Below are 21,287 nucleotides of genomic sequence, written 5' to 3' on the forward strand. Positions count from 1 at the left end.
TGTGTGTTGGTGTTTTGTGGCTACCTGAATGTTTCTCACACACACTAACACACACACACACACACTGACACACACACACAAACGCGCGGCCTGGACTGTTTTAACTCCTGTTGAAAGCTCCCTGCGCTCGCACTCACATCAATTCTCAGGTGACTGCAGAAGTTGGCGTCACTGTCGGATGTAACGAATTTTGGAGAATTCTCGGAATGTCGGTTTGATTGCAACGACTTTTGTTCGACTTCCCGACGGAGACGCCGTCGCAGAAACGATGAATGAGTTCATTAAAAAAAAAAATACAACTTTGGTCGTGGCACCAATGAAGAAATCATGATTGGAATGAAAGAAACATTCTTTTATATCCTTCACCACTTGACCTGTGATGACACCAGAGTTTGTTTTTTTTGTTACCTGTCGCACAGAACCTTCCTCTGGACTCTCCTCTGGTTCTGGTCGTGGTCTGGGTCGCGGTCCGACACCAGAGCAGAGGTAACATGCTCGGAAGAGTTATAGATCTTTTCCAGCCTTCCAATGAACCTTGAGATGCACTTAGAGGTTGTTTGTAGCAGCCGTATATCAACACTAACAACCGAGCGAGCCTCTTCACTGACCACTTCACCCACCCAGTGCTGCCCCCTAGTGGCGCACCACAGACTAATAGAGGGAGAGAGAGAGAGTTCTCAACCACTGTGGTGAAAATTACATTTTGGAAAAAAAAACACTTTTTGACCTGTAAAAAATGTAGGGTGTGAGGTTGTTACTGGTCAGGAATCTGAAGAAAAATCTGCTCCTGCAACAAAACAAACATGGCGTCTCCGACATGTAGCTGTCAACGTAATTATTTTCAGCTTATTTAATTTTAAATTTTGGAATTAATTATGAGGAAAAGTCGGCGTTAACAAAGAAGAAAGTACAATAATAACATTAGTTAATTTCTTTTTTTTAACCTTGAATTATTTTGGGAAAATAAAAACAAGATTATAAAAAATTAATAAAAAAGAGAGAGTGATTTACATGGACATGTTAATGCCATTAAAACGCTGCAAGTGGCCCCCGGACCCTACTTTGCCCAGTTTCCCCAGACAGTTAAGGGTATATATTTAGAAATAAAAAATATAAATAAAGATTTTTAGAAATAAATAGCCTTTTAACTCTAATTTGAGTCAAAGTTTGTGACCATTTTAAGTTCTAAACAAACATTTTCTGAACATGCTAACATGCTAACATGGTGGTGTGGATCGTAGACTTGTTAAATAGGCTCTTAAGTTTTTAAAAAAGAACCAAAAACCCATCAGGTTCTAGGAGCGAGCAGCTGTCAGGAGCAGCGTCTTCCATCTCGAGCCGGCGTGGACGCTCCTCCACTATCTGAATGACAAGGTTCAACAATCAAAGAATTTGTTGACCCTCCTCCCTTCGCTGAACCTTCCTCCCATCTCTCTCCTGTAATTAGGTGGAGTGTGAGTCTGTGACACACACACACACAATAATACCCCAGAGTATTTAGCAGGTCTATTTTAACATCTTTATTAGTACTTTACTAACTTAAAAAGTAGAAAATACAACGTGTTATCGTTTCAAAATAAAAGCCATATTTTCCGAAGTACAATGACGCTTTAATCGTGTATTTAAAGGAAATGTGTGTTACTTTTTTTTCTGGTTAAAAACCTAAACATTGAATGTATCGCTGGGCTAAATAAAGTGAGGCCCGGGGACCACTTGCGGCCCTATGACTATGTAAATGCGGCCCTCATGAGTTAAACCGACGCAGAAAAGTTTTGACGACTTAAAACAAAGAATCATTTTGTTCTTATTTATTATTGTTCAATATTATTTAATTTGCTTTATGACTTTTTTCCGACTACATTTAGCCAAAAATGTAAACTTTTAATCGGATTTCAATGCTTTTATTTTATGATCCATAGTAACCATTCTTAAATAAATTAATTCAAAATTAAAGGGTGCAACAGTGAATGACAACTTTATTTTGATATAAATTACATTTTTGGCAGTTTTTGACGCATTGTTTATTAATCCATCACATCTTTTTTTTATTGTTTATTATTATTTATTATTTTCTGCTGCTAGTTTGAAACTGAAAGGCACTTCTGTGAGACTCAGGGTTCGGGGGTCGCAAGAGTTTCAAATGTCAATCAAATAATTTTTGCACGTTTTTGATACTAATTGTTCGTCAAAGAAGCGAAACCGACAAGTGTCGACGATGAGTTCCGTGCCTGGCTCGTGGGTTGGGTCGGCAGGTAATTCTCTCAGGTGGAGGTGGAGGTTCCTCACATGATTTTTGGGGAGTACCTGATAATGGCTGCGCCCCCCGCTCACCCCCCAACACTCACCATCGGCCTCATCTATCCGTCTCTCGCTATCAGCTGCTCCCTGCTGCCGTTGTTTGGAGAGGTCAGAGGTTGTTTGTTTGCTCGGAGGCACACGGCCTGATAGCGTGTGTCGACGTCGGACCCCCCGCTCGCCCCCCTGCCCTCGGCCCCCTCGCCTCATCTTAACCTGCCGCGTTATCAGCCGACACCCCGGCAACTCCAACCTTGTCTTTTTAAAGGAAACACTTCCCCAGGAAACCCTGAGACTGATGGATTCTGGGAAAACTGACGGATCTCAGGTGCTGCAGGTTCAAATCCGGGGGGGCGCTCGCGTTTGCTCAGGGGTACACTCAGGTGTGTGTTTTAGTGATGCATGAACAAATGTGTCTTGGAACGAACTGATCAATTGATCACTTTTAAAAAATGGCTTCCAAAGTTTTTATAAGAAAGACGCAACATTTATTCCGACAGACTCACACTTGAATCTTCATGTGCAAAAACACACACAAAACACATACTGCATATGTACACCAGAGCACATACTTATTTTACGCACACATGTACATACACAAAAACACTCAAACACACTTACACTTAATTATAGACACACACACAGGCATACACACTTTCACACACACTTGAATAGGCAATCACACATTTACATAGACACAGTCCCACTTTTGGAAACATGCACTTACACACACACGCTCACCTTCACACACACTGAGACTCACTCAAACACACACACTTGCATGAATGCACATTCATAAACTCACGCATTACACACACACACACATACACACACACACAGTTACCTACACACCCTCGAACAAACACGCTCGCTCATTAACCTGCACACATGTACACACATGTTTATATTTCTACTATACTTACAAACACATACTCACTGATACACATGCACAAACACACCGATACACACACATGTATATATATACACACACACACACAAAAACACATATATGCAAACACCCACTCACATATACACTTACACAGTCACAAACATATACACATACAGGAACATATGCACAAATTCAAAAATATACACACATACGTATAAGCACTTAAGTACACACTTACATATATGCACCCAAACATATACACACATATATTTGAAAATTCGCTTACACACATATACACAAATATGCACTAACCTATTCACACACTCATATTCACATGCAGTATTATCACCTTCTTACACATCCAAAAATATACACACATACTTTACACACGCATGTTCATTTAACACAGATACACAGACATAAACACTAATAGACACACATATACACACACACCCACATATACAGATGCACACATATACACTTACACACACATATATACTATCGCACACATATACATCTAATACACACACATATACACACAAATATATACATACATACATATACACACACACATATACATGCACACACACATACACACACATATACACACACATAAAGAATATACACGCACACATGGATACACACACACACATATGCACTCACACACATAAACACGCACGCACACTCACACATACATACATGCACACACACATTTACACACACACATATACAAGCACACTCACGTTTACATACATGCACACACACATACATACGCATATACACACATTTACAAGCAATTACACACCAAAACACACACATAAAAAATATACACGTACACATGGATACACACACATATACACTCCCGCACGCACACTCACACATACATACATGCACACACATGTATACATTCACACACATATACACACACAAACACATTTACACACACACATATACACGCACACACACGTATACATACATGCACACACATACACACACATGTACACACACATAAAGAATATACACGCACACATGGATACACACACACATATGCACTCACACACATAAACACGCACGCACACTCACACGTACATACATGCACACACACATACATACGCATATACACACACATTTACACGCAATTACACACCAATATACACACATTCAAAATATACACGCACACATGGATACACACACACATATACACACACGTTTACACGCAATTACACACCAATACACACACATAAAAAATATACACGCACACATGGATACACACACACATATACACTCCCGCACGCACACTCAGACATACATACATACACACACATGTATACATACACACACATATACACACACACATTTACACACACACATATACACACACACTCAAGTATACATACATGCACACACACATACATATGCATATACACACATTTACAAGCAATTACACACATATACAAACACATAAAAAATATACACGCACACACATATACACACACGCACGCTCACACATACATTCATACACACACATATACATGCACACACACAAATACGCGCAAACTAACATTTACACACACACACACATCCATGCATGCACACTCACACACACCTACACGCACTTACACACTTATACACACACATACAAAAATACACACACACACAATGTCTTTCAGCTGATATTAAAAACCTGGTCCAGAAACCTCCCACGTCGTCGTGGCGACGAGAGAAGAGGAACGTGATGAAATGACTCCCCAACACTGGATCAAACCCAGCGGGGGGGGTGTGGGGGGGGAGCCGGGTCAGGGTCCAGTACCTGAAGGAGGAAATGAAAAGCAAAGAGTCCAGTTTCCTCGGGAGCGAGAGGAAACTCTGAGAGAAGAGTTGAGGGGGGGGGGGGGGGGGGGTTCAGGCGAAGGTGTGTCGGGCGAGAGTCACAGATTTTAAATCAGCTCTCGGGCCTTTAAGGGGCGCAACAGAAGCCCAGTCTGAGCAGAACAAAGAGGGCAGCAGTGGACCCTCCACCAATTAACATTCCTGGGCCCTTTATGAGCCGCCCGGACCCGCCCCCCCGCTCACACCTCGTAAAAGTCACAAACATCAATTCTTGCGAACCATAACTGTCATTATAATCCCATTAAAAACAACCCACCGAGCCGTTTACAGCGAACACCGGGGCCAAGTGTGCCGGGCGGAGCGGCGGGTCGGGCCCCGGCCGTCAAGTGGACCAGAACCAACAGCGACCTTTATTGAAAGTCATTTGACAAAAACGCGGCGGGACGATGATTCACTATCGGAGAAACATGTGGCTCGAACCCTTTTCCCTTTGCTCCGGTGCGGCCGAATCATTATGACCACCTGTTGTCGCGGCGACGGAGGGAGGATGGTTCGATCGGTCCGGTGGAGGTTTGAGCAGGGGTCAGGGGTCAAATTCGGGAGACGCTTTGGGACATTTTCTTCTAGTTTTTTGTGTTTTTTAATCACCGTCTATATGAATAATTTCTCTATACGATGATGTCTTGTTGTGTTGAACTGACAACAAACTATTATGGGGTGTAATAGAACGGAGCTGATGTTTGACCCCGAATGACCAGACACGCGACTGCTTCTGGCTGTTTACACAGAGTTTGGCGCCCTCTAGTGGACATGTTGTGTTTAAATTCATAATAATTGCTTTTTTTAAATAGTAAGTAAGTAATTTTTACTTGTATAGCGCTTTTACTTGTAAATATCACTTCATATCAAGCCTTTTTTTCACATTTGGTTTTAGTTGTAGCAACTTAGCTTCTATGCTAACAACAGCTAGCAAGAACAAATACTTCTAAATATGATAGGAAATATATTTTTCTAGATTTAATATCAATTTGTTGTGCTAGTTATTTATTTTTTACTACATTAATATTTTGATTCTTCTGGCTGTAAGTAAGTAAGTAAGTAATTTATATTTGTAGAGCAATTACCAGACCAGGGTCACAAAGCGCTTAAACTACCTAATAAAATATAAACCTTATATACTTTAAAAGATTAAGACACATAAGACAAACACAGGAGTCTCAGAGAATTGTCTTCTTTCCGAAAGTGTTATTTACAACGTCAGATATTAATAACTGTTCGTTTTATACATTGTAGTAACAGTTAATATGAAATGTTGAAAGAAGCGAATATTCAAAATAAATATTTAAGACTGAACTTGGTGTTTGAACTTAATAATATGGAGAAAAAATATCAAAACAATGATAGATGTTTGTTAAAAGAACCCATTGTATTATTGTTTTGATTGTTGGTCTGGAAAAGCGCTATATAAATAAATATTACTTACTTACTTACTTACTTATGTAAGAATATAACACTGATTTATTGTGCTTCTATAAAGGTACACGCATTATAACAAAAGTGAAATCAAATATTTATGCATATTTAAATTCAACCTGACCAATGGTTTATATTTGTAAATTAAAAGACAAGTAGAAGCTTTGTCACGTTTGGTTTTAGTCGTTTTACCGTGACAAAGTAAGTAAGCTATTAGCTTAAGCTTTTAGCTAGCTAGCTGCTATGCTAACAACAACTAGGAAGAACAAATACCAATAAACAGTCTACAATATATATATAATTTTACATTTTGTATCAGTCTGTTGCTCTACTTATATTATTAAATTATTAAATTCTTTTTTTTGTTGTAGTAACAGTTAAAATGATACAAAATAGACTTAACTTGACGTCTTAACTTAATAACTTAAACGCAAACATTAGCTTAAGTTTTGTGTGATGTATGTTTGTAAAAACAAGTGTAAGAAAACACCAGTGTCTCAGTGGTGTTTTATAAAAGATGATGCATTATTAGAAAAGTGAGTATTTACATTAAAGTTTTACTCCAATAATTTTGATATTAGTTTATTTGTTAGTTTTTAACGAGTCAATGTTCGGGTGTTTTTAGCCAATTTGGTAGGACTCGAAACACTTTCTCAACTGAAAGATATATTTTTTTATGATGGTTTTAAGTAAAACTTCGAATTATGTTTAACTTTTCTTTAACTTAAATTCACTGTTTAACTCAATCAACTTTAACAACTCAGTTCCAGCAGGCACTCTTTTCACACTCCCTCTCAGTGAACTCATTTCTGCAGTATTGAAAGACATGCATGTGCACGTGAATCCGGTCTGGGTTTAGCTACCGTATTGAAGTTTAAGTCACATTTCACAGCGTTCAGGTGGTTCCTTATTAGTTTTTTTTAAAGAAGCGCATCCAAGTTGTAGAACAATGCAGTTTATTTTTAAATTTTCTGAAAAATTATCAACAAAAATGATCAGATAAAATCACAACAGCTTGTTCGGATGCTTTTCGTCTATAATTCATTTTTAATTTATTATTTGAAAATGTTTAAAGACAAAGAAATGCAGATGAAGTTCAACGCTTGGCGTGTCATTCTTTGTTCATCTGTTTGTCATCTGACAACAAGTGGACACACCGAGAGGTCGTAGGTCAAAGCTCAAGACCCTAAAAAATGGCCGACGATCACGAGTATTTGGAGTTGACCAGGACGACCGCGATCTTTCTCTTCCTCATCTCTCTGGACATCTGGCACCAGGAACAGACGGGGCAGAAGCCGGCGTACAAGCAGTCGCGGCACATGGTTCCCTGAAAGAAAAAAAAACGACAGGTCAGCACACGCCACCACGTGTTTTTATTCACCAGTTTTTGGTCTCACCCTGATGCCGTAGCGTTCTCTCATGGAGACCCTCATGGACATGTTGATGGGCGGGATGACGCCCCACATGTCGAGGAGCGGCAGACACAAGCACTCGCCGTAGCGTCTGGAGACCTTGCAGGCGAAACACGGACAACACCAGAAGGCGCAGCAGCCTGAACAACGAAAACACGTGGTTTTTAGTCGAAAAAACATCCTCCTCCGATGTGGAACTGAGAAAAAAAAAGTCACTCACACTCCGGCACGTTCTGGCAGCAGTCGCAGATCCCCGTGTCCCACTCTTGAGACTCCCGACTCACCATCTGCACCTGCGGCTGCTGGACCACCATCTTAGACATGATGCCGAACCTGGACCGCGAACCTGCGTCAAACGTCTGTAGAGGGCGCCACACTGCAGGATTTCAGAGGTTTAAAAAACTATTTTCTTAAAACTGTAAGATTAAAAATTATTATACACTATACGTATATGCCATACTTAAATTAATGCTAAAAGATAATCAAAATATAAAGTATAAATGACTAGCTTCATCTAAGAGCTTAAACATTTGAATACACATTCACAATCAACATTTCACTCAGACTGTCTCAAGACAAGCTTGGAACAGAATTAGAGACATGACACCGGTTATTTAAACGTCTAGTTTGTCTGCCCTTTCACACCTTGGGTCGTGGATCAAACGAACGAAGCGGGACACATCCTTGAGGAGGGGACTAGAAGACGGAAACCCCCACCCAAGAACATTTGAATGAAAACGGAAAGGAAACAAATTAGAAAGGAGTCTTCACAGGGGATTGTGGCACAGGTAGCTTGAAGGAACCAATATGGCGATAGGGGGAGGACCTCTCGGCCCGGAAATTTGCCTTAAATATAGCGATGTTTCTACAGTTCGAGACCGTTTCTCTCCGGGGCTATTGAATTGTAAAGTTGCCGGCAGAAAGCGCGTATGATCGATCGTAAAGCTTGTATTTTGTTTGACTTGAAGCGGCGAATAAATGACCCGTGACACTCTGCATTGACCATTTATCTCCACAAAGCGAAGTAGTAAGACCCGGAAGTGACGGCGTGTTGGAGCGACCGGAACGGACTCCTGTTTTGTTTGTTTTAAAACAAATGAAATAATTGTGTCTTTTACGTAAACATTTCTAGATTTAATTAGATTATAGTTTCTATTTTTACATACATGTTTCTCAATTTGTTTAGTTTTTTTGGAGCATTTCATTTCCCCCTTACATCTTTTTTCTTCATATTAATATTGAAAACCTTCAAAAATAAGCATTAAAACTGCGAACCGATCTTTTTTTCAGTGACAGTCCCGCAACTCAAATCCAACAAATGTTCTTCTGCTGTCATTAAGATTCTACAAACAAGCCAGATGCTTCATCACAGCCTATAGGAGAAAAGAAAACCAAAAAAGACGTAAAATATATTCTTTAAATTCGAACACATCTACAAAACCAATCATTCTATATCTCATATTGTTAAAAAAAAAAACTGAAAAAGAAATAAAAAAAATTCAACACAAGCTCAGACATGAGTCACGTGTGTCGAAACAAAGACGTGTATTAAACATAATCGCCAACTAATCCAAACGCTAATAGCCTGTATTGCGACATGAAGGCTTTTTCTTCACCTGATCATCGTGTGACCCTTGTCCGACACCGTGACTCATTTGGACAGAAAGTTTTTCAGAAGTCAAAAGGTCAACAACGAAATCTAATAATCTCCTTGGCAGAGGTAAATATTACTCTTACTGAGCTCTAATGTAGCAGAGTTTGTTGGGGTCTTCATTGTTTCCTTCAACATTTAACTTGTGCTCTCACACAAATTATCATTTTCGGCTTTTTGCCTGATTTGCTAGCTTAAGTTGCTAACCGCCAACTTTCCCGCCTTACAAGGATGCTAACAATGCTAACAACGCTAAAGATTATGAGTTAGAAGAAGCTTTTCTCTCTTCTTTTGGTGAGGCAGAGAAAAAAGAAGGCGAATGTGAACTTCATACGACTTTATTATCGTCAAACTGGCGACAACTTTTGTTTTTGATATTGTCAAAGATAAAAGGAAGGAATGGAAGAAAAGTTGAATAACTAGATAGTAAAAACCAAAATAATACTGACACAAAAGTCTGTTGAAAGCGCATCAGACTTTGTTGATATTCTTTAAATGTTTCTTTTATTTAAGGGACAAAAACTTAAATTTTTATACTAATATTGCAAGTGTTGCTTCAGGATTCAAAGGTGCCACTGAAACATTGATAGATATGACGCACAGACACAACAATGTATCAGAATAGTATTAAAAAAAATTAAGCGAATTAACTTCACGTTGATTGATTGTGTGTGTGTGTGTGTGTGTGTGTGTGTGTGTGTGTGTGTTGTGTAATAGTCCAGCAGCGAGCACAGAGTTCAACATCAATGCTTACGAAAATAAACTCACTCAAATCCTTCAGAGTAAAACATTTCCAGAGTTAAAATAATCTTCAGAAACACTTCTGTCAATCACACGTAAACTATTCAATGGTATTGATCCCAAATCATAAAAGGTATTCAGCCTCAGTGAGTCGCAACACAACTTGTGTGTGAGAGTTTGAAGTTTCGAACAGAATTCTTTGACAGCAGAAACTGGTCTGACCCCGTCGGCCGAGTCAGAAGTCGACACTCTATCAATGCTAACAATACTAACAATGCTAACAATACTAACAATGTTAACAATGTTTACAACACTAAAGATCATGAGTCAGAAGAAGCTTCCTCTTTTCTATCTTCTCGTGGTGAGGCAGGAAAGACGAAGGTGAAAGTGAACCTGACTGTTTTCTCTGAGTTTGAGAGACAAAATTTAAAAAATAAAATAAAATTCTGATACAAAACAACATTTGTAAGTAAGTAAGTAAGTAATTTTTATTTGTATAGCGCTTTTCCAGACCAGGGTCACAAAGTAAATTATAGGAAATTATAGTAGAAAGGTAACAAAAGAAATATTAGACATTGAAATTAAAACTAGCCTGTGAAGAAAGCACATGTTAGCGTGTTATTATTTAATAAATAAATACAAATAAACACAGTATATTTGTAAACATACTAGCATGACATCAGATATGAAGCTATTTCAACAAAGACTGACAAATGTTTCACTTTAAGATTAAAAACTATCTGATGTTGGAAGTATTTTGTCGATAAATGCTTGAGCTCCACGTACCTGCTGATCCTGTCACTGTTGTGGTGCGTCAGGGAAGTGGACGTCTCGTCATAGAGGGACGTGGATCGGTGAAACTGGAGGAACCAGTCAGCCGAGCCCCGAACGTAGAAGCACTTGATTTGATGTGGGCGTTTTGATGACACGGATCGGTCGGGCAGGAATGTTGCTAAACTCATGACGAACTTTTCCTTGTGTGGAAAGAGAGTGGTTACCTCGTTGGTTATGGCCCACCAGGTATTTTCTACGGTCCTTTGAAAGCCATTTTACAGACTCAGATTGAGTTCAGCTAAATTATCTTTATTTGATAAGTTGTGTTGAATTATTCTAAAAGCCTACAATAGTTAAAACGGTTATTCTTTGTTTAGACTCTAATTTCCTGTTTATCATTTTTGGCTTTTTGCCTGATTTGCTAGCTTAAGTTGCTAACCGCCAACTTTCCCGCCTTACTAGGATGCTAACAATGCTAACAATGCTAAAGATTATGAGTGAGAAGAAGCTTTTCTCTCTTCTTTTGGTGAGGCAGAGAAAAAAGAAGGCGAATGTGAACTTCATACGACTTTATTATCGTCAAACTGGCGACAACTTTTGTTTTTGATATTGTCAAAGAAAAAAGGAAGGAATGGAAGAAAAGTTGAATAACTAGATAGTAAAAACCAACTGTCCGGTGAGGAGGATCATGTAATGGATGAACAGATGAAAGGCTTGTATTCATTTAGACTCTAAATTTGTCTTTATAATTTTGGCTTTTTTGCCTGATTTCTTACTGAAGATTTGACCGCCAAGATTCCCGCCTTTTCCCTCGACTTGCCCGATGCGCAGAGAGCATGTTCTTACTTTAAAAGTTCTCCCTCGTCTGAAATCTCGGCAGATAAGAGGTTACAAGAGCGGAGTCCATTATGATGTTATACTAGCTTCACTCCTCCTCCAGCCAGCTGTAATCATCGCTTTGTTTATACAACGAGACTTCCGGGAATGATGACAAGCGATGACGACCCTTGATGTTTGACCAATCACAGCAGAGTGGGCGTGGTTATGATTAACAAGTTTTTAGATCCAGAAAAACAAGCGTGGGCGGGGCTTAAACACATTTTTCAATGTCAATATTTCAATGAAAATAAGTTTTTGTACAAACAGACACATATTGACGAGTACAATAGAGGTCCAACATCGGTGTAAGACACACTTGAATCAACACAAAATTTCCCTTTAAACTAGACTCGTGCCTCACTGCGGTCTTTTGTCGGAAAATTTCTTTCAAGTCTCTGGTTAGAGATGATGCCATGGTTCGACATAATGTTTTTATTCAGTCTCTACCAAAATGAAGATCAGCCACTAGTGTTTTATTTGGGAAGTTGACTGGATAGACTTTACTTTTATAACTCGTTTCCTGTCCAAACGAGTTTGTCATCAGCGGTTGACGCAGGGAAAATAGGATTTAATTCTAGTTTAGTGTTGTACCCGGTACTTGTCGTGAGTCCAGGGTGAGTCCGCCGCCAGGAATACTGTTCCCTTTTGGCATCAGTGCCTGAACTCTTGAAGTGATAGTTCACCCAAAGTTTTACTCGTTTTCTACTCACCATCATGTCGACAAAGGGTTGGAATTATTTTCAGAGCTATCTGTTCCTTTTGAGAGTTACAGACAAAAATGTTTGTTCATTTTAATGTAGCGACTGGAGCTCAGTGGTCGTCGACTTCATCTTGGTCCAACAGCACCATGAAGGTATTCGGATGGTTTCAAGATCCTTTTTGGAAACTTCAGTCTTGGGTGTGCAAATCCTTTATAAGGTGCGTTCACATTACGCACTACAAGCACCCGAGACGTGGTTACTTTCCATCTACACAAGTAGGTCAATCTGCTGTGGGGGGGGTCTAAAGTTAGTGGTAAGTCGAAAACCTAGGGATAATGAAAGTAGACGACGACTGAAACATGTGAAAAATGCCTAATCCACGACCCCTGTCGACCCAAACGTGTCGCATCCCACACTCGCGTATCCTACCGCGGCACCAAACAATGCAAGTCTGCTGCAAAAATCCCCCACATTTTTCCACCTACCACCTGCTCAAACATGAGTCAGCATTAACTGGAAATCTTCGTGGCAATACTCACGGCTTCAGAAACATTTGTTCTTCTTCACCGATTTTCTAAAGGCTTAATGTGACAAAGACACTGTTACTGGTTGAGCCGGTCGTCCTGCCTGCACGAATGATTCCTTGATCTGGTTAATCGTACGGTAGAAAAATAAATGTCAGAATCAACTGATTCTTTTGTTTGCCTTGACCTTGAGTTGTATTTGCCTCATCCATGGATCTTCACAGTTTTTTTTTTTTTTGAACGGTTGAACTTTTTCATATAATGCCGAGTCAGCTGACGTGTATGCTCTCATGACCCACTTAACTGCGAAAACTCCGGTCAGACATTACTGGCTGAGGATAAACGGTCGACACGAGACCTTCCGAGCCGCGACGGGGGTCTCTGCTCCACCGGCCCCTGAACTTTGACCCAGATTCCAACAAGCAGGAATCTGACAGTCACGGCTGTACAGTCGTCGCTTCTACTGGACACACGTGTTACCCTGCTGTCAGCGTGACCAACGTTTAAAGTATGTTTTCACACGTGTGGAAAATCCTCTCAATGTCAACGTGAAAACCTTTCCAGCAATGTTTGAGAGGTTTATGATCTTAATTTGTGTTTCAATTTTGGGTTTTTTTCTTCCTGAGGAATAAAAAAAATGCATAATTTAATGAGGTTACTTTATTCTTTTCCACAAAATATATGTTGTCACAGCAGCTCACAGCAGCTCACAAAACAAAGATTAAACAACACAAACACACTGTATTAAGACATAAAGTACACATGTTAACAATTATAATGAAGACAACAATAAGTCCAAATAATTATAAACGCTATAAAACTTTTATAACATATCAAGAGTCGGAAATTTTGGTCGCAGTGTTTGTATCAACAACAATCACACATTAGTATATAAACATATATATAATGGATATAAAAGAAAGTAAGATTACCATTAATAAAAAATAAACTTTAAAAATCCTTTTAAAATGATATATACAGTTTTTGTCACTAAAATATAACATCTTAAAACTTCTGAAAGTCGTTTTTTAAAGATGTTCAAGATTCAAAATTCTGAGGATATTTTGTCATCTAAAAACGTGACGAACGTGTCGATCACTGCAAGTATGACATCAGAACAGTTAAATAAAGTTATTTCCAAATCAGGATTGGAAGTCTCCGAGAGGACCGTCACGTTGTGAAAGTTTTCAAAGTTCACAAGGCGACCGATAACCACCGGTCTGAACCCGGGGGGTGATTATTACAAGAGCTGACGTACCGGTGGACCCGCTGAACTTGGACCGGGTCCAGGTTCTGCACTCGAGCTTCTGCCGTGCGCGGCACCGGGTCTTGGTCCTGGTTCTGGTTCTGTGAACCACCTCTTTAAGATATCATCCAGGATTTTTTTTTTTTTTAAATCAGGAATTCCAACGATAAAGTCGTGGGAGAACCGCTACTAGTGAGGTCAAAGGTCAGGAGACTTTTGCGGGTGTTCCTGAACATGTGAGCACCCGGACCCTGCTCCTGCCCCCCTGAGCTGTGGGAGGACTTTCTTCTATAAAGGGAGGAACGAAGGAGAGCACGGCAGAGAAGAAAAGACGCTGAAAGTCAACCGACTTTACACACTTTTAAGGTTGTTTATTATATCAACTTACAGTTTTAATTTTGTGGATTTATAGTTTAAAAACTTACCTTTTTTATGACCTTTTCATTTTCTCAGACATGGAGGTGACGGACAGACGCTCGTGCTCGACCCTCAGACAGACTCAGGCGGACCCGGATCCGTTCCTCACGGCGGCCCGGCTGCTCCGGGGCGGCTGGATCGGCGGCGCCAGGACGAACTCGGTCTCCGCGGCGACGCAGGACTCGGACAGGAGGCGGGAACAGACGCCCGAGGTCCGGACGAAGGACACGGGTTCCGGCAGGGACGTCGTCAGGAGGATCGTGCAGAACAAGCCGGACGGCGCCGCCAACGCCGGCGTCGTGATCGTCTGGACCCCCGGGTGCAGATCCGCCTGCAGGAAGAGCCGCCGGCTCAAAGCTCCCATCCTTCCCGCCATCGCTGAGTTGTAGAGAACCGAGTGCCGACCCTTCCTCTCTTTTGCAACATTCCTTTTATATATTTTTTTTACATCAGTGTCTTACGTTTGTGTTCATGTTTCTCCGAGCAGAACCTTTCTGTCTCCAGAATAAAGTCAGGCTTAGGCTGAGTCCCAAGTCTTTGTCTTGGCCCTTCAGTTTTGGTGTCTTTCATATTCATCAATCAAAAATTCTTTATTGACAGACAAACTTCTTCAGCGTCAAACTTTCCACGTGTGTCTCTTCAACGTGACGACACACACATCCGTATTCCATTCAATGCAAATTTGAATTCAATTATTTTTAATTGATGTTTACATTTTTTTTTTCAACTGTAGTTGCTCTAGAGCAAGAGACGCGCGAAGAAACATAACTAATTGTTTTTACGCTTGTGTTACCTTAGTGTCAAGGTCAACCAAAGGTCCGGAAACAAATGTTTTTGTGGTATCCTTTGTAATAGCTCTGGGTCAAGGTGACCCTCCATGGCTTTCAGAAATACATATGCCGTGGTGGTTCACCAGACTGACACATTTGTTTGCAGGACTCTGGGTCACATTGACCCTGAGGTAATACAAAGGTTATAAAAAGCAAGTTAAAAAAAAAATCAGTTAAAATTCCCTAATATGTTAAGACTTTTTCTGAAAAAGAAACTGATTTAAAACAAAATCTTTAATATTTATTTGGAAATTTGAGGGACAAGAGATATATTCACAAATAGGACAAAGAAAAAAAGTCGTAAACACAGAAACGTTGGAATCAAGAGTTAAAGCAATAATAAAATATAAAACATAATTATTTTAAACAGGTATATGTTCTACACTGAACTCATTAGATCCAGTAGATCGCTATCTTATTTATCTTATCGATCTAATTACAGTTAGATGACGGAACGTGGACCCCGGTCGCACTTTGCCCAGGTCTGCTGTAACACGAGGCAATCTGCCGTAACATTATGACCACCTGCTGCAGAGATCTGTCCAAAAAAAACACATGCAAGGAAAACGTGTTAGTTTGCGCAATGTCGCCCTCTTTCGACAGAAAGTCGTTTAGAAGATACAATTATTTAATGTTGTGTTTTACGTCTGTTTTTTCTAAATATTCTGACCCTAAAAATGTTCATGTTGTAATTAGTGCTTTCATTTATTTAGTTTTTAGCAAAAGGTGTTTCCGCCCGGTTTCGAACCGGGGACCTTTCGCGTGTGAGGCGAACGTGATAACCACTACACTACGGAAACTGATGACAAAAATTGGCCTCTAAATACATTATGAAGTGTACAATATTATTCAAAACGTTAGAAACCTTGTCTTCTGTCTCTGGACGTCAATCATTTTCATAGCCTCTGGCAATAATTCTAATATTCGGGGCTTGTTTTGCACTTTTACACCGTTTTCTAATCTTTTTATTTCAATACTGGCTTCACAATGATTCTAGTTTCCCGAAGGATAAATAGTCTATTTGATGCAAATTGAATCTAATTACACATTTAACTATTGTATTATTTTTAATTGCCATGACATTAAAGCAGGTTTTGAGCTCAGTCCATTAAAAGTGACTCAAAGATCCATGTGATTTGACTTTATTAATTCACGTTCAATTCGTGTACAGCTTTAAACATGTTTTAAACAATTCTTAGGTCACATGATAGCACTAGAACGATGTTTAAAAGATTTAATGAAGCCAAAGGTGATAAAGGAGAGAGTGCCATCTAGTGGCCTTTTAAAAAGAAAGTATCATAAAACTGTTTCATACAAGTATATCCAGCTGCAGCGGCAGAGGATTCAGACAGGAAGTGGGTTTAGACGAGCGTTGGTGGGCGTGGCCAATTCCGGAAGTGGAATTAACTACGCCTTTTTTTATTATTTCGTGAAAGACTTATCGAAGACTAAGATGGAGGAATTTGTACAAGCAAACAAAATACTAACACAATTAAAACTGTGACAACCATGGCGGCCAACACTGCAAAATAAACAAATGGAAAATTTGACCTTTCTTTTAAATGTTTACTGTAATTCCATGTCATGTCATGTATACAGTATATCTTTAGTTAGTTCCTCATATGTTGCAACATAAAAGTCTCTTGTGGTGATACAGCTGTCATGGATGCTTGTATCTTTAAAACATGTTGAATAACAGAAAAATATATTCAGTATTAATACTCTTTGGTGTGTGTTCAATACTAAAAATCCAAAGGGACTTTTTCGTACAATGGCAACAAATAAATCTGTTATCTTTGTGGTAAGATTACATCCAAAGTATGTCCTGGCAGCTGATGCGAAACAAGATTTGCCAAAAAAAAAGTGTGGTAAAGCTCACATTATCATTTACCTTTCTTTTTTATATTTTATATAATTGTTAATGTAATTTTATAGCACACTCCACAACAAATTGGTGGGCTTCACTGTGGAGTCTTTATGCTGATGGTGGGATATGGTTGTAACCATGTATATGTATTATTCTTATTTTATTTTTTATGTATTATTTTTTATTGTTTATGAAAAATTGCTGGCTATTGTAAAAAAAACAATTTCCCAAAGGAGACCTCCTGAGGGATCAATAAAGTTTTACCTTACCTTACCTTACCTTACCTTAACTATTTCAAATTCGGGTTCTACTTAACACGTTTATTATTTAACTTGTTTCCAATTTATCTTTTTTATTGTTTTTTTAGTGAGCCTTGCGTTAATAAATATTAACCTCTCTTTTATTTTAAACAAACATTGAGTTCTTCCAATACATATTTGTCTTCCAGTCTGACCTGGTCTGGAAAAGCGCTGTAAAAATAACAATTACTTACTTACTTGCCTTCCTACAATAAGGAAATGGTGGACCCTGGTTTTGATGGAGAACTTTGGGGACTTCCATGAAAGACAAGTCCTACAACATTACTGTGTGAAGAACCCATGTCTAACCAACTCATTGCATGACAGAGAGGGCCAGCATTGACCGCCTTTTATTAAACCATTCGTTTTTTTATTTCATAGTTTGGGTAAGTTGGTTTGTTTGTTGTGTGGAAGTTTTATGTAAATAAAGTTTTATGAACAGTGCAACTGTGTCTTTATATAATGTGATTAATATATATGTGTTAACATCAATAAAAATGCATCTTAGACTTAGACTGCACTTTATTGATCCCTTTGAGATGACACTTATCTTGATCTTTAAAGTATGTACTTTTTTGAGTATTGTTTTGATTGTTTAAGCGCTTTGTGACCCTGGTCTCGAAAAGCGCTATATAAATAAATATTACTTACTTTCTTACTTACTTACTTACACTCTCAGGGAAATTTCTGTTTTCCAGTAGCACAGAAGGAAAAGAGAAAAACCAAAAAGCACACAGAAGAGGACGATAGCATTAAATAACAAAACAGTAACTGAATATAACAACAGTATAAACAAAATAAAAATAGAAATAAAATAAAATAAGCTAAACAAAGTGACTTTATGTTATTTCAAATGAAAGTGTCAGTGTTGTTAATCCACTGTAGAGGTAGAAGTGTCAGACTCCTTCGCCTCCGACTCCAGCCCCAAGCAACCTCCTCCCCCCAAGTGAGGAGTTGTACAGCCTGATGGCGTGAAAGACAAAGGAGTTTCTCAGTCTATTGGTCCTACACTTGGGGAGCAGCAGTCTCTGAGTGAACCGGCTCCTCTGGTTGGTGATGACAGTGTGCAGAGGGTGGCTGGTGTCATCCATGATGTCCATCAGTTTGTCCAGTGTCCTCTTCTCTGCCACCGACACCAGAGAGTCCAGTTTATTGCCGACCACAGAGCCTGCCCGCCTGATGAGTTTGTCCAGTCTGGATGAGTCCCTCTTGGATATGCTGCCCCCCCAGCATACCACGGTGTAAAAGAGGATGCTGGAGACTACAGATTGGTAAAACATCCGCAGTAGTTTGCTGCAGATGTTGAAGGACCGCAGTCTCCTTAGGAAATACATCCTGCTCTGGGTCTTTTTGTATTGGTGGTTGGTGTGTGTTGTCCAGTCCAATTTATTGTCCAACCACAGGCCAAGGTACTTGTAGGACTCCACTGCCTCCACCTCAGCTCCATCTTCACAGCAATGCAAAAATGAATACATCAGATGAAAACTACTGTTGAATGTGTCTCATATTTAAGCATTATATTGGTTTTATTCAGATACGAAGAATGACACTGCCAAGATATTGTTTACAGTGTTCAAGTCCGCATTAAAAAAAAAAAATGTCTGAGTAGACTACACAGTTACAGCTGCCTTACCAATGACCGTCCATTAGCAAGTGTAAGAACTCATGCCGTATGAGAGCAACACCTTAAGTGTTTTAGATACTCAGATCCAAGTATGAGGACGCTGGAAGCGGGACAGAAATATGGACACAACACCCATTAGATATTGGCGAAGTGGATTGACGGAAGATGGTGGACAAGGCTTTTAACCGAAAGGCAGAGATCGTCTCAAGGGAAAAGGATTTTAAAACATTCATCAGCCTATGACAGCTGTTCAAGTCCATATAATAGTAAGTAAGTAAGTAAGTAATTTTTATTTGTATAGCGCTTCTCCAGACCAGGTATCACAAAGCGCTTAAACAATCAAAACAATATTCAATAAAGTATATATTTTAAAGATCAAGATAAAACTGATAACACAACAGGAGTTCCAGAAAATCAAGGAAAAGCCTGAACAAATAGTAATGTCTTACTTAGTAAACTTAGTAAACTTAGTAAAACGTTTCTTAAAGGAGTCAGTAGACGCGCAAGACCCCTGCAGTTTGCCTACCGGCCAGCGGTTGGTGTAGAAGATGCCATACTTCCCCTACTACATCGGACCTACTCCCACCTGGATAAAGGAAGTGGCTCAGTGAGGATCCTGTTCCTGGACTTTTCTCACGATACAGCCCACGCTGCTCCAGGACCATTTAATATCTGCAGGAAACTCCTCCGCATGTTCTACCAGTCTGTAGTGGCCAGTGTCCTGTTCCGTGCCGTGGTGTGTTGGGGTGGGAATGTGTCCAAGAGGAGTGTCAACAGGTTGGACAGATTGATCAGAAGGGCTGGCTCAGTGGTTGACATGAAGCTGGACCTTAGTCTTTGTTATTTGTCCTTGATCTTTGTTCTTTATCTTAGACTTAGATGGTGTCATCTTGTACTTTCTTTTTATAGAACCTTTGTTCTTGTTCTTATTTTTATGAATTATCGTCTATTGCTGTGTATTGCTATTTGGAAAAACAATTTCTTGAAGAAGACCTCCTGAGGGATCGATAAAGTTCTATTCATCCATCCATCCATCTATCTAGAATAGTTTAAATTGTGCATATATAAGGCAATGGGGGAAACTGGGCATTACAATGTCACCCAGATTTTAGTTCCTAGGCGAATTCAAGACAGACACAGTCTTGCACTCACTTCAACCTGTCGAGACAGTGAAGTCTGATTATAGAACACAAGACATTCATACTCAACGACATAGATGTCAGAGTAACCCAACTTACCCTCAACTCATTGTCTATCCATTAGGCAAAATCAGACAGTAATTCACATCGAAACATATCCTTGAGAGAGCAGGAAACCCATAAATAGCAGGGCTTCAAACAAGTGAGCAATCACTTCCACAAAGAAATCATGCTCTAGACCTCAGCAGAATCTAGAAATACCTAAAGCAAAGCGGCCCCGAATGCCAGGTTAATCACACCGACTAGTTTGGTGAAGGTTAGTGATGTGCATCCCCAGGAACTTTATGGTTTCCTGTAGTCTGTCTCGTCCACGTTGCTGATAAGACCCAACACAGTTGTCTTCACCCTTGATAAAGAGTTGCATCGATATGCATTCATGGGTCATCAGGGTGAAGGGGAGGGGGCTCAAAACACCTTCTAGAGAGAGGGACAGAGGTTCACTGAATATTTATTTTTTCGGCCCACTGTATCTTTACAGTTTTATTTGACACCCCCTAGTGGGATGTGTCTTAAACGCTGAGTCTACTGACAACATCTTGGGTCATTGTCGGTCATGACCTGTGTTAACCTTAGAGCTTGTTATTTAGAGCAAAACATTTAGATGTGACTATGTTGTAAAGGATGAAGGCGGTGGGA

At 39.6% G+C, this 21,287-nt stretch overlaps 2 protein-coding genes and 1 non-coding gene across 5 annotated transcripts; 1 reads left to right on the forward strand and 2 right to left on the reverse strand.

The window, feature by feature from the left end:
• Positions 1–7,426: 7,426 nt before the first annotated feature.
• LOC148066189 (cornifelin homolog B-like) lies at positions 7,427–11,207 on the reverse strand. 2 transcript variants are annotated; one of them, XM_087807644.1, is made up of 4 exons: positions 11,078–11,207; positions 8,120–8,275; positions 7,885–8,039; positions 7,427–7,814 (listed from the first exon to the last, which is right to left on the reverse strand). In XM_087807644.1, exons 2-4 carry the CDS (start codon positions 8,220–8,222, stop codon positions 7,692–7,694), a joined length of 381 nt encoding a protein of 126 aa, XP_087663770.1. In that variant the 5' UTR covers positions 8,223–8,275; positions 11,078–11,207; the 3' UTR covers positions 7,427–7,691. The 2 variants fall into 2 exon arrangements, with proteins under 2 accessions (XP_087663770.1, XP_087663769.1); XM_087807643.1 differs by lacking the exon at positions 11,078–11,207 and having other exon boundaries at positions 8,120–10,402.
• Positions 11,208–12,791: 1,584 nt separating this feature from the next.
• Positions 12,792–15,294, forward strand: LOC148066190 (uncharacterized). 2 transcript variants are annotated; one of them, XM_087808041.1, is made up of 3 exons: positions 12,792–12,842; positions 14,571–14,781; positions 14,869–15,294. In XM_087808041.1, the coding sequence occupies exon 3, from the start codon at positions 14,871–14,873 to the stop codon at positions 15,219–15,221; it is 351 nt and encodes a 116-aa protein (XP_087664167.1). In that variant the 5' UTR covers positions 12,792–12,842; positions 14,571–14,781; positions 14,869–14,870; the 3' UTR covers positions 15,222–15,294. The 2 variants fall into 2 exon arrangements, with proteins under 2 accessions (XP_087664167.1, XP_087664165.1); XM_087808039.1 differs by lacking the exon at positions 12,792–12,842 and having other exon boundaries at positions 14,494–14,781.
• A 1,095-nt stretch (positions 15,295–16,389) lies between these two features.
• Positions 16,390–16,462, reverse strand: trnav-cac (transfer RNA valine (anticodon CAC)). Its single transcript has one exon. It is a non-coding gene; the product is annotated as a tRNA-Val (tRNA).
• Positions 16,463–21,287: the final 4,825 nt, after the last annotated feature.

Source organism: Callionymus lyra, chromosome 14, assembly GCF_982586985.1.
Source record: "Callionymus lyra chromosome 14, fCalLyr1.hap1.1, whole genome shotgun sequence".
NCBI lineage: Eukaryota > Metazoa > Chordata > Actinopteri > Syngnathiformes > Callionymidae > Callionymus > Callionymus lyra.

Bases quoted from the DNA above. Each gene is read 5' to 3' on its own strand.
- LOC148066189 (XM_087807644.1), bottom strand. From the start codon at position 8,222: ATGTCTAAGATGGTGGTCCAGCAGCCGCAGGTGCAGATGGTGAGTCGG. The intron at 8,040-8,119 runs GTGAGTGACTTT...TTCGTTGTTCAG, and splicing joins CTGCCAGAACGTGCCGGAGT to GCTGCTGCGCCTTCTGGTGT. The intron at 7,815-7,884 runs GTGAGACCAAAA...TTTTTCTTTCAG, and splicing joins GAGAACGCTACGGCATCAGG to GGAACCATGTGCCGCGACTG.
- LOC148066190 (XM_087808041.1), top strand. From the start codon at position 14,871: ATGGAGGTGACGGACAGACGCTCGTGCTCGACCCTCAGACAGACTCAG.